This window comes from Eschrichtius robustus, chromosome 3, assembly GCF_028021215.1.
Source record: "Eschrichtius robustus isolate mEscRob2 chromosome 3, mEscRob2.pri, whole genome shotgun sequence".
Classification (NCBI taxonomy): Eukaryota; Metazoa; Chordata; class Mammalia; order Artiodactyla; family Eschrichtiidae; genus Eschrichtius; species Eschrichtius robustus.
This window is the reverse complement of record NC_090826.1, coordinates 27020987-27034752: the sequence shown is the minus strand read 5'-3', so window position 1 is coordinate 27034752 and position 13766 is coordinate 27020987. Positions and strand designations below refer to the sequence as shown.

Sequence of the window (13766 nt, the reverse complement as noted above, 5' to 3'; positions counted from 1 at the left end):
TGGTTTGTGCCATGACACGTCTTGATCACCCTTATCTCTTCTCTCGTCCCCAGGTTTTGAACTCATCAAATGTGAAGACCCAGGAACCCCCCAGTTTGGCTACAAGGTTCGCGATGGAGGCCATTTCGCAGGGAGCTCTGTGTCCTTCGGCTGTGACCCTGGGTACAGCCTGCGGGGCAGCGAGGAGCTGCTGTGTCTGAGCGGGGAGCGCAGGACCTGGGACCGGCCGCTCCCCACTTGTGTCGGTAGGAGGCCTCTTGCTCTTCAGGTGACCCCCCTCTGGTGTCCCCTAATCCCGAGTTCCCAGCTCTGGTCTCATTAAGGGTCTCCCGTTGGCCCTCACACTCCATGGCCTTGGGGCCGTCTGAACTGTCCTGTTCACGGGAGTCATGGCTGGCCCTGCCCGCCCTTCCCCACGTCCTCACTCTCACACCTTATTACACCCGCACGGCAGCGAGGCCAGGCGGTGGCTTGCCGCTGTCATACATTCAGCGAGCGGGACCAGAGCCAGGTCACGCCCTCAGAGTCGTAATCCTCTCCTGGCGGAGAGGTGGGAGGGTCAGTTAGAAGGAAGAGGTGGACTTTTTGCCTGGTTCCAGGGGTTCCTGCAACACCAAACTGAGGCCAGATGAGTCTCCAGCTCACGCTGGCCTCAGTTTCCCCACAGGCAAAATGGGGTTCATGCTCCCTTTTCCGGAATGTTGAAAGAAAGAGTCAGGTCATGAACTAACATCTATCTTGTTCTTGAGAAAGAGTCAGATCATGAGCTAGCATCTATCTCACACTTAGGAAAGAATAAGATAATGAACTAGCACCTTCTTAAGCCTGTGGTGCTTCCAGAATGTCAGCACAGGCTCTCTGGAAGCTTCATCCATGTGTCGCAGGACAAGAGAAGCCTGGTCCAAGGCAGAAGTGGGAAATAGGCAACACCCGTCCTTCCGTCTGTGTGGCCTTTCCACCTCTCACCCCCCCGCCTCACTGCGCGTGTGACCCTCCCTGCTGACCAGGATTCCACCACGCTGCTTTGTCCTGTATCCCCAGCCCCAAAAGGAGAGAGGCCTTTCCCTCTCTCCATCCCCTGCCCCATGGCTCACGACCTCAGCGTGGCTGTGCAGCTCTGGTTAATCTTATAAGGACAAAACATCCACCGGGAGAACGTTTAAGTGCCTACTAAGCGCCACCTGCCAGAATCCTCGCAGGTGCATGTTTGGGTATGTGCAGAGGCAGAGAAATAAAAAAGGAAAGAATAAAGCATCTTCCTGCCCTTGGGGAGTCCATACCCTGGCAAGGAGAAGAGACACATAAACAGGTCATTATAATACAAGATAAGCACTGTAAAAAGAGTAAGTGCCAAAGTGTTGAGGGAATACGAGAAAGTTGTGCCTAGGAGGTGATATTTCAATTGAGACTTGAAAGGATGGGTAAACATCACCCACAGGAGGGGAGGTAAGGGCGATATTCTTTTCCCCCAGGCGACTACATGTTAACAGGACCTTCAACATTGTTACCCAACAGAGGGTCTAAAGGTGAGGGTTTCAAACCTGACTGTGGATAGATCAGGATAGTGGCCTCTAGAATCTTCCTCTGTCTGCTCAAGTCTACCTCATCCGCAGGCATGCCCCATCCCTTTCTCCCTGCTTCCCTGTTGTTATCCCCTTGTTTCATTCATGTGCCAGGCCCTCTGCCAGGCACTGGGAATACAGGGAAAAGCAGATCCCAGGCCAGTGAGGGAGACACAGGCGTAAACAGACAACAGTATGATGCCATAGGCAAGCCAAAGCAAATGAAATGTGAAGGAGGTGATGATTCACACTGCAAGACAATTATTTGCTTTGCAAAAAAGCTCCACCGTAAGGTTCTTCTGAGTATCTAATTTGCCGGTTGGACCAAACTTAGAGAAACCACTCAAGCAGTGCTAGTGAGAGTACTTATACTTTGAACCTCGGAGGGCTTCCCCACTGAGACTCCCTCAGGCCCTACGCGGGGGTGGGGGGGGGGGAGGCTGTGTATTTGGGATTATGTGTGTATAGTTTTACACATGTCATGTTGTGATGGACTGGATCGTGGTCTACCAGAAATGACTACTACAGCTGAAACATCCAGCTGTTTTCTTTGTGGATGAGTGGATGCTACAGCCCAAACGCAGCAGCCAGGGCTGTAGGATGGGGATAAGGGAGAAGACCAGAAAGACGAGAGTCTTAGGGTCTTGTTGGTAGATCTGCTGCATGCCAGCCACCTGGCTCCCCCTGCCCCCCGTCCGTCCCCAGATAAAGTGAGCCCTGAGGAAAGAGCAGTCGTGTCCCCGAGGAAGTGCTCCTGGTGCCCCTGCCTCCAAACACTCGCCTCTGGGAAGCAGGAGGGGCTCTTCCATCAGGAATACGGAAGGAAGCTCCAGCCCAGGGCAGGGATAATGTCCTGCCCCGTTTCTAGCTGCCTCTGCTATTTGTGGGGCCAGACAGGCTTCCTCCTCACAACTTACAGCTCATCCTCCCACCCACACGCTGCTCCCTGCCGCCGGCCCCTCCAGCCCGACATCTCTCATTCAGGTTGGCTTCTCCCACCCCAACGTCAACACGGGGGTAGTTACGCAGGAAGAAAGGGCCCGGTCTCGTGCGCAGGCTTTCTGCAGAGGGCCCCTGCCCCGCCCTGCCTTAGTGGGCCCGGGTCAAGCCATGGGGCCCAAGAGACGCTTGATGGGTCCTTTGTAGCAACAGAGGAAGGTCAGTCTCCCATGTGTGACTTCGATCCCCTCATCTCCTTCTTCTAAGATCTTGCTTAATCAGATCTTTCCTAAAAAGCTTTGCAACAAATCTCTTCATTTTCTCTCATGCTCCCTTGATTCAGACCCTTCATAGTAATTCTCCTGGGAAGCAGTAAGCTTCTCTCGTCCATCTGATCATCCACCCACCTATTCATTCAATAAACACTTGTTAAAGCATCCGTGATGTGCCAAACACCATGCTAGGCACTTGATGTACAAATGTAAGTAAGACAAGGTTCCTGCTGCTGAGGAGTGAAGGAGATAGATTTTAATAACCTGTTACACGTCTATGATAAAAACCGTTCCATGTTATAATGGAGACACAAAAGAGGATAGTGTCAACTCGATGTGAGGAGGGGAGGGTGTCACAAAAGGTCTCATGGGGAAGATGTTGGCTGACTTGTCAGTCCAAGGAGAGGCCTGAAGAGACCCAATGTGCCTGGGCTTGTGGAGTTTATCACACTTGGCTGGACCAAGGGGTGCCAGGACGGGACCAGAAAAGGCCAAAGGGAGCCTCTCTGGGGGACTTGATGGGCTCTCCTAAGGAGCTTGGACTTCACTCTGGGAAGGGTTTAAAGCAAGCAGTGATGTGGCCAGTTTGTATTTTAGAAAGATCCTTCTGGTGGCACTGCCGAGGAGGACACTAGTCTGCCACCCTAGAGATGGTAAGGGCCTGAGCCACAACTCTAACAATGGAGGCAGAGGCAGGGCAGGTGTGAAAAGCATCCCAGAGGTTCAGGCCCTGGGGCTCAGAGGCAGATTAGACAAGGGGAGGAAGAAGGCCAGGAGGATCACCAGCTTCTGACCTGGAGGGCTGCTCTGATGGGGAGATGGACCTCTTCACTGGTGCCCTGCCTCTAGGTCCACCCCTCTGCGCCCCTTCACACTGCTACAGGAGCATTCTCTCTAATGTGTAAAGGGCAGTAGTGTGTAAAGTGATCAATTTACTCTCATGCATAAACACTGCGGTTCTGTGCAGGGCCCTTCGATGAACGATGCTCGCCCAGCTTTCCAGGCCTGCCTCCCTCCAGGCCCCATCTCATACCCCGTCCCCCAAGCTGCCATGCTGTTTCCCACCCCCAGGAAGTTCGCAGTGCTCTTCCCTGTCGGCCTCCCCAGCCCACGCCTCCCACCCACCCGCCCGCCTCTCCCTGCCCTGCGCTGGAGGAAACTGATCACCTCCTCCTCTGTGCTGCCACTTGCCGTGAACGTGCGTCTGTCAGGGCACAGGGCACACGCTGTGGCCGCCTCTTCCTCCAGGTCTCCGGAGGAAGGACGCCATGCCTCGTGCTCCTGGCACGTGACACCGGCCCAGTTCCTGTCAGTGACCAGGTTCAAGTGTCTGCACATTCTCAGGAGACCTCAAAGAGTCTGGTCACAGAGTGGGCCATCAGCCCTACCCCCAGGGACCTTTTTTTTAATAGCTTTAATGAGATAGACTTCACATACCATACAGTTGGCCCATTTAAAGTGTACCATTCAGTGATTTTTAGTGTATTCACAGGGCTGTACAACCATCACCACAATCTAATTTTTGAACATCTTGTCTCCCCAGAAGGAACCCTATACCCATTAGCAATCCCTCCCACTGCCACTCCTCTTCAGGCCTTGGCAACTACAAATGTACTTTCTGTCTCTGTAGATTTGTCTGTTCTAGATATTTTATATAAATAGAAACACACAATATGTGGCTTCTCTAACACAGCATAATGTTTTCAACGTTATGTTCATCCACGTTGTATCGTGTGTCAGTACCTCATTCTTTTTTATGATCAAGTAATATTCCATTGTAATGGTATACCACATTTGTTAATCTAATTCAACAGCTGATGGACATTTGGGTCATTTCCCTTTTTTGGATATTATGAATAATGCTGCAGTGGTCATTCGTGTACAAGTTTTCATCTGAACATACGTTTTCGTTTCTCTTGAGTATATATCCAAGAGCAAAATTGCTGGGGTCATAGGGCAACATTTTGAGGACCTATATAGGAAACTGTTTTCCGAAGCAGCTGCACCATTTTGCACTCCCACCAGCAATGTCTGAGGTTTCCAGTTTCTCCACATCCTCACCTACACATTAGTTAGTCTGTCTTTTTGATTATAACCATCCTAGAGGTTATGAAGTGGTATCTCACTGTGGTCTTGATTTACATTTCCCTAATGACTAATGATGTTACACATCTTTTCCTGTGCTTATTGGCCATTTGTATACTTTCTTTGCAGAAATGTCTATTCAAAGGCTTTGCCAATTTTTTAACTGAACTCTGTCTTTTCATTGTTGAGTTGTAGGGGCATTTGTAGATCCTGGATACAAGTCTCATCCAAGGGCCTTTCGCTGTGCTGCGCTCAGTCACCTGGAATGAACGAGAGGGGCCCTGGCACACAGGCCGGAGGAGCCAGTGGGCGGCTGCCGTGAGCACAGGTCACCCCCTGAAACTCACTCTTCCGGGATTTCTTTCAGCCGAGTGTGGCGGGACGGTGAAAGGAGATGTGTCGGGGCAGGTGCTGTCACCCGGGTATCCAGCTCCCTATGAACACAACCTCAACTGCATCTGGACCATCGAGGCCAATGCCGGCTGCACCATCGGGTAAGTGCCAGGGCCAGTAGAGGAGCCATTGCCAGCTGTCCAGGGGAGTCATCGCCAGTCCACCAGCCAGTGGCTGGCCCTGCCCACCTCACCTGGAGGCCCTGGTGAGCAGCAGTGGTTGCTCTGACCCCAGGCTCAGGCCGGGGCCCGTGGAAAACCTGAAAAGGCCAGCCTTGGCCTCACAGGGCTGCAATCCAAGTTCAGACAATCCACTGGCCTAGGCGGTACGGTGTCCGCACAGTAGCTGAGGGCATGGGCGTGAATCCCAGCCCAGCCATTTGCCATTTGTAGGACTTTGGGTGAGTTTCTTCTCCTCTCCTTCTGTGGCGTATGGGTTATAATATTGGCTTCTCGGGATGAAGCATCTAAATGAGACGCTGCAGGTAATGTACTCAGCACAGTGCTTGAAAGATAGTAAGTATTTATTCATGGTTCGGTGGTTATTTCTCTGACGGTAGTAAAGGTCAGCTTAGAACTGTAGGACCCCAGATTGCTTCCCTTTCTCAATCTGAGTTTCTACATCTGTAAAATGAGAACAAAAATGCTTGTGATTTAGAGTTGTGGAAGGAATAGTTCGAAAAGCCCAGCATACTGTCAGGTACTGTGTACGTATTCCCTCAAAATGTAACTTCCTTTCCATGTACGTGCTTGACTAACAGGAATTACTCTTTGGAGTTCCAAAGAGTCAGAGAAGAAAGGAGCTTTACCATTTATTGAGCACAGGGCCTGGCACACGTAATGTCTTATTAACTCTTCACAGTAGCCCTGGGAATACGAATAGCAAGCCCTAAAAATAAATAGACATTCTTATTACTCCCATTTTATAGACGAGAGAACTGAGATTCCAGGAGAATGCATAGTGTGTCTAAGCTCACACAGTGACTCAGAAAGCTGGGGCATGGATCCAGGTCTTTCTGAATCTTCGCACCAGATAATGCTGCTGGCAAACTGGGTTCAGAGGAGCTGTGAGAAAAAGAGGAGGTTGGCGTGGCAGGATGGATGAGGTATGGAAAGAGAATTGAATCAGGCAGTTGGAGAGGGAACGGTCTGGCTGGAGTGGGGAATGCATGTGGAAAGGAATAGGAGACAGAGTGGGCTAGGGAGCAGCCTGCTTACGGAGGATTCTATTTATTTATTTGTTTGTTTGTTTATTTATTTATTTATTTATGGCTGTGTTGGGTCTTCGTTTACTGTGCGAGGGCTTTCTCTAGTTGTGGCAAGCGGGGACCACTCTTCATCGCGGTGCGCGGGCCTCTCACTGTCGCAGCCTCTCTTGTTGCGAAGCACAGGCTCCAGACACACAGGCTCAGTAGTTGTGGCTCACTGGCCCAGTTGCTCCGCGGCATGTGGGATCTTCCCAGACCAGGGCTTGAACCCGTGTGCCCTGCATTGGCAGGCAGATTCTCAACCACTGTGCCACCAGGGAAGCCCCGGAGGATTCTAAATGCCAATAAACAAGAGGGAGCCATGGAAGGTTCCTAAGCAGGTTTATTTACAGTGGAGAGAGCTCACCGGAGGAAAACCAGTCAAAAGTCTGTCGCAATAATCCAGGGATGAACTGCTGAGACTTTGGAATGGTGGGGAGTCAAGACAAGAGGCAGAAGTGTGGCCAGGATCGGTTCCCTGCCCTGGCGAGGTCTCCATGAAGGGGAACTGGCTGAACGGGTGTGTTGCTGCCAGAGATACAGCTGTTGGCACATTCGCTGATGTACACATGGTCTTAGACCCAGTTCAATTAAATAAATGTATGAAGGGTTTGCCACGTGCAAGTTTTTGAGCTCAGCCCTGTGCAAAATGAGGTCAGCAGAGCTCTTGAGGATTTTGTGTTAAATACAAAAGTTCATCCCACACTGCTGCTGGAGTCACTTTCTGGAAGCGCGCCTGATCAACTCACACGCTAAGTAGAACGCTTGCGTGGCACCCGTGCTCACAGGAGCTGAGCATCTTATCCTGGTTTTCAAGGCTGTCATGACTTCAACCCACCTCCCAACCTTATTTCCCACCACTTCTCTTCAATGACAAAGCTGAATAGCTAGTGGCCCCTGTACATGTACTCATGGCCGTGCTCGGTGCCTTGGTTTCCACTCTGCCCTCCCCGGAATGCCCCCTCCCTCCAAAGGCTTATGTCTACAACTCTCGCTCCCTCAAAGTCAAGTGCACATGTCAGCTCACCCAGGAAGTCTCGCCCAGTCCACTCTCAGGAGACTCCTAGGAGTCCTTTCTCCGCTTCTGCATTCCCAGTGCCCATGGCCTGTCTTTCCCTTATGACACGACCACTCTTCTCCTCTCTCTATGCTCCTGCTTTACCTCCCCAGCCAGAGCCATGCTGTCTGCCCAGTTCATCTTCACAAGTCTCCTGGCTCTCAGCACAGTGGCAGAGGCTTAACAAGTGTCAAGCGTTGAATGAATGAATGAATGCAGCAAGCAGGACCCAGATATGAAGGTAGTTTTATGACTAGCAGATCCATGAAGGTCCCTCAGTAAATAGTAAATGAACAATGAATTCATCACAGGTGTCTCCATATGCAAATCAGGAGGTTTTCCCACGTTCCCACCTTGCACGTTACTCATTCATTCATTCGTTCCTCCATGTAATAGCTGTCTGCTGAATACACGGCAGTGCCTACGGGAGACGCTGGCGTTGCCCAGATGAATAAGACCACGGCCGCTGTTGGCAAAGAGGACATGTGCGTGTACACAGAGCAAGGTGGTGGAAGGAGGGGGCAGGGGACTGAGCAGCAGTACAGGAGACCAGAGAGGCTATCCTGGAAATGAAGACACCAGAGTAAGTCGTGTAGGATGGAGAGGAGTTGCCAGGTAGCCAAGGAAGAAGGTTGGCAGGACAGAAGGGCCTACTAGGCAGGAGAGGTGACGCAGGGTGTGCGGGCTCAAGGAGCCTGTCCCCATGGCTGGAACGTCACCTGAGATTTGGTGGAGGGGTGGGCCATGGAGGGGGAAGAAGCTGGTGGAGCGGGCTGCATGCGGCCAGAGCGCAGAGGACCGTGGCGGCCGTGACGCTGAGTTTGGCCCTGTCCTAGCAGCCTTGTGGAGAAGGGGACAGACAGGGTCTGGGACCCCAGTGAGGAAGAGCCTGTCTCCGGAGTGTCGTCGGGATGAGGAGACCTGAACCCTGCCGGTGGCGATGGGATGGAGAAGAAGGATGGAGAAGAAGGGACGAGTTCAGGAGACATTTAAGGAGTCACACCAGCCCGTCTCACTCGCCTCAAGAAATGTGGAAACTGAGATTTCTTCTGTTTCCCTATTTTTTGTTGTGCAGCAAACAATATGTAAAATAGAAAAGTCGAACAGTATGCCGAGCACCTGCTTACCTACCACCTAGACTCAACTACTGTGAATATTTGCCCTCTTTCTTTTTTTTCTCTCTGTCTCTTTTTTTTTTTTTCTTTTTTGACTGAATCACACAAAGGTAACTGTAGACATCCTGCTACTTCTTGCCTAAGTACTTGGGCGTGCATCTCCTCCATGACCTAGTAACCTTAGCACACCCATGACATGCGACATCAGTCCCCGGGAATTCAGGTTTAGGAGAAGGGTGGGAGGAGAGCCGTGAGATCTCCGAGCGGCGGACAGGGAGAGCACAAGAATTCAGTGACGGCGTTTCTGGGCAGACGTGAAGACTGTTATCAATTACAGGAATGATGGGTGTGGGGTGGGCTGGAGAGGAGAGCAGAGCATCCCTTCCTAGCCCTCAGGAAGAGAGGGTCGAGACAAATAGAGGAAATATTCTCTCCAGAGATAGAAAGAACTATAGAGGGGGCCTGCTGGGTGTGTGTGTGTGAGGACCCCGAGGTGGGGAATGGCGTGGAGAGGGTGAAAGTAACCTCAGCCCTCGATTGGGAAGGCTTCTTGGAGCCACACAGCCTCAAAGGAGCTGATGCCACATGAGCAGAGGCTGCACGGAGAGTGGCCAAAAGATGGGGATGGAGTGATGGGACACTTCCGCCTTCCTCGTGCGATCCCTCCACCCCAGGCTGCCGTGCCAGCCAGCGTCTGCCCCGTCCACATGCACATCCGTGCTCTAGCGTGTTCTCTCCCTCTCCTCCTCTCTCTCCCTCACCGCCCCCCATACCCCGCCACCCCTCCCCGGAATCACCAGCAACAAAGTTAAGGGAATTTGTAATCAGATATAATTCAGACAAACACAAAAAGCCCCTTTTGTGTTTGTGCCCTTATTGAGAGTAAGACTTAGTTATTATTATTTTTTTTAAGTATTATTCATTTATTTATTTATTTATTTATTTGTGGCTGTGTTGGGTCTTCGTTTCTGCGCGAGGGCTTTCTCTAGTTGCGGCAAGCGGGGGCCACTCTTCATCACGGGGCGCGGGCCTCTCACTGTCGCGGCCTCTCTTGTTGCGGAGCACAGGCTCCAGACGCGCAGGCTCAGTAGTTGTGGCTCACGGGCCCAGTTGCTCCGTGGCATGTGGGATCCTCCCAGACCAGGGCTCAAACCCGTGTCCCCTGCATTGACAGGCAGATTCTCAACCACGGCGCCACCAGGGAAGCCCTAGTTATTATTTTTTAAGTGAGAATTTCTTTATGGAATTTTTCTTTATAAAAAAGAGATACTCATCTTTAAAAATTCAAAGTACAAACCATAAAGAAGTTTATAAAGTAGAAATCAAAAGTCCCCATCGTCTTACTCTGTTCTCTGCACACCCTACATAAGATAGCCATTGATATCCATTTGTTCAACTTCCTCTTTTAGGTATTTTGTATGCCAGCGTATACAGAAAGCACATGCAATAAGCATGCTTGCTAAAACAAGATCAGCTCCTTGAGTGGCTCAGTAACTTGCTTTATGTTTTAACCTCTACTCATATATCATCATCTTATCCTCTCAGTCTATATAGATCAGCCTCATCCTGGTTGATGGTTACAGGGAATTTTGTTGTCTGTACAACCATAATTTATTTAACTATTTCCCTATTGATAAAGTGAATATTTTCAGTTTTTCGCCCCAGTAAACATCCTTATACATGAATCTTTGAACAGTTGTCCAATTAGTTCCTTAGGATATGTTCTTAGAAGGCAAATTTTGATACATGACCTCAAATTTCCCTCTAGCTATTGCAGCAATTTACACATCTACCAAGAGCCTGCTTCCCTACCCAGCATTACTCTATGTTGTCAATCCTGGCAGTGTTTGATGGGCAAGATGGTATTTAATTGCCTTTGCTGCTTCAAGCTCTTTGTATATTTTTCCATGGAAGAGTTTATTTTTTCTCATATAGACTGTTCAGCTGGGTTTATTTCTAGTCTATAATTTTAGGTTGGATTTCTTTTCAACCTGAATATTTAAGAATGTCTTAAAAGTTACTAAGTTATATATTTTGTATGATTTTTAAATCAGTTCCACTTTTACTGCATTGTGCCCTTGTTACTTTTTGAATTTTTTCTTACTTATGTTCTATGTATATTTGAAGGAAGGGAAAAGAGTTCAGGGACTTATACATTTTTTTTTACATCCAATGTATTATGCTTTCTTTCAAACAAAATATATTATGCTTTTTATTCCTTTTTTTTATTTTTAACTCTTCCTATTTTTAGTTGATTTGATTTAATTTGCTCTGTTTCTCCTCTGGTGATTTGAAAGATCTATATCCCATTTGCATTCTGCCAGTGGTCTTGTGTTTTCATTAATTCTGTTTTCAACGGTATTTATTCTGTTATTCCTCCCTCTTTATTTTGGAAATCTTGTTTTGGTTTTCGTTTTTATTTCAAGAAAACTGCACTTTTTGTTTTCAGATTGCTCTTGACAGCTTACTTTTGTTTTTATCAATGCATTATCATCTTGCATCTCTCTAAGGACAGTATTTATGTTTTGTTTTACAACAGCTCCTGTTTTCCCCCACCCCACATCGACTGCGTCCTGCAGTTGGGCCGTTCGGGCTGATCATTCAGCTGGATTCCTTTGAAGAGCTGATTATCTTTATGTCCCAGTTGTCCTCCCAGTTGTCACTCATTCAGTATCAAGTTGCAGCTGAGAGCCAGACTCAACCACCACACTACCTACCACTCTTATCCTCTCTGTAGCTTGGGAAGCTCTTCAAGCAGGCACCCTGTGCCTCAGTTCTCTTCTCCGTAACACGGTGATTAAAATAGTACCTACCACTTGAGGCTGCTATGAGGATGAAGTGAGCTAGCATATCTGAACACTAGAACAGTGCCTGGGACGTAATTCCCAAATGTGGAGAACCCCGTCCACGAGCTGCAGGTGGTTGTTCATTTGACCCAGATGGGCATCCCGGAGCACAGCAGGTGATAAGTCACCCCTTAGATCACAGATGGTGGGTGCCGTGCTGTTGGTGGGGGCAGGTGTCAAGCAGGTCTTTCCCTTGGGTGTGCCAGCTGGGAGGGGATGTGCGACAGCCCACAGGCCAGTCCATGAGACTGTCCCCGGGGGCACAGACAGAAGGCTTGCAGGTGCCTCCCAGCACCCTGTTCAGCCTCGACCAAGCATTGGAGGCAATGGGAGGGATCCGTGGTTGCCTCACCCCAGCAAGCTGGGCAAAGAGAGTCCCTTTCCAGGAGTGCCCAGGGGAACAGTGGGTGGCTGCAGGGATTCACGTTCAGGCTGACCCCTGGGTGGGGCCCAAGCAGGAAAGCGGGCCCTTCCTGGGTGGGCTGGCTGGCTGTGAGACCCTGCCCTTGAACGTGGGCGGGGTGGGGGGGGGCGGCCTACAGCATTTGGCAAGTGTTTCTCCCTGAGGGCCAAGAATGGGACAGGCTGACTGATGAACTCTGTCCAGGCCTGGCAGCTAACAGCAGGAGAACAGACCAGGGAACTGCGCCCTTCATGTCACCCCTAACTATGTTGTCAGTTCATAGAACATGGAAGTTTCAGCCCACATGGGTGGGACCTCTTCTCAGTTTCCGATGTTGGGTCTGAGTTTTCCTTTTGATAATCAGTGGACCAGCTCAGATGACAACTGGGGAAGAGCAGGAGGCAAAGCCTTTTGCTCTTGGGCCTCCCCTCTACTTAGTGTTTATCCAGTCTCTACAGCATATCAGGTTCTCGATCAGTTATTATTGTCCCCATTTTATAGATGGGATCATTGAGGCCCAGAAAGGATGAATGTCTCACAATTACCCAGCGATACAGATTTCAAGCCCATTCTGTCTGGCCCCAGTCTACCCTTCTGACCCTGGTTTAGTTCCATTTAACAAACCAGGACATTGAACACCTTCTCTGTGCCAGAGACTGTGTGATGCTGTGTGGTGGGAAACACAAAGATCAGACCACGGCCAGTCCTTGTCTGCCAGGGGCTCATATTCTAGTGGGAAATAGGCAAATAAACAGGTACCCCCAAGACAGTAAGTGCAAGCCAAGTTCAGTAATGGGGAAGAGAAAGACAAGTTCTACCTGGAGGTGTAGAGGGGAAGCATGCCAATTGAGGGGAAGGAGAGTGAAGGCATGAACCTTGGGGAAAGTATAGGGTCTGTCCACAAAGGAGGAACAAGCAGTCACTTGATGTGGCTGGATGTGGGGGGACAAGGTTGCATGAGTAGAGACGGTTCTCTGCGGGACCCTGAATGCCAAGATGAGAACTCTACATGGATTTCTCAGTATAACGAGCAGCCACTGGAATAATTTGAAGACAGTAACGGCATTCAGTTCATTTTAAAACTTGGAGCACTTAGTGCCAGGCATTCTGCCGGGCACTGAGGGTATAAATGTAAATAAGAAACAGTCTTTTCCCTTGAAGGTCTCAGCCTTACAGATAGAAATTTTATCCATTAGGAATGAAAATAGAAAAACTGACTAAAGCTGGCTTCAGCAGGTGGAGGTTCACTTTTTCTCCTGGAAGAAGAATCTGAAGATCCCATCCAGACCTGGTGCAGCTGCTCAGGACGCCATTGCTTTTCTTCTTGTTCTGCCATCCTTAGGCGTTCGTCCTCATAGTTACCTAGTCAGCTGCTGCAGCTCCAGGCATTGTGTCTGTGTTCCAGTCTCAAAGAAGAGGGAAGAGGAAAGGGAGCAGACCTTTCTTCTAGTGAGGGTTTACATATTTATTGAGGAAGAACCACCATCCTCACAGACATCTTCCTACATTCCATTAGTCTGAACTTGCCATGACTGGCTGAGGGAAAGTGAGAGATCGGTTTTGTTTTGCTTTTACAGTTTCAATAGTAGAGACAGATGAGAGGTTTGGAAATGGAGTACAGATAAACCTACCTATAGTGCCTACTTAGATTCTTATATAACAAAATAAATGCTATAGTAGAAGTATGTACAAAACACAATAGAAAGCATTTGCAAGACCAGTTCATAATTTTAGGTGGCAGCTGAGGGGCAGGGTGTTACAGACAGGAAGTGCTATTCTAGCTACACTTTACCGAACAGTAGTAGTTCACCATGCAGAGTGGAGGTAAAGACCTTCCAGGCATGTAAA

General features: G+C 49.4%; 1 protein-coding gene across 2 annotated transcripts in view; it reads left to right on the top strand.

Annotated features, from left to right (window-relative positions):
- CSMD2 (CUB and Sushi multiple domains 2) overlaps positions 1 to 13766 on the top strand; it is a 645193-nt gene that overhangs the window by 453181 nt on the left and 178246 nt on the right. For both annotated transcript variants that reach the window (XM_068537861.1, XM_068537860.1), the window contains exons 24-25: positions 54 to 245; positions 5226 to 5352. In XM_068537861.1, coding sequence (XP_068393962.1) covers positions 54 to 245; positions 5226 to 5352 — 319 coding nt within the window. The remainder of the gene's footprint in view (positions 1 to 53; positions 246 to 5225; positions 5353 to 13766) is intronic.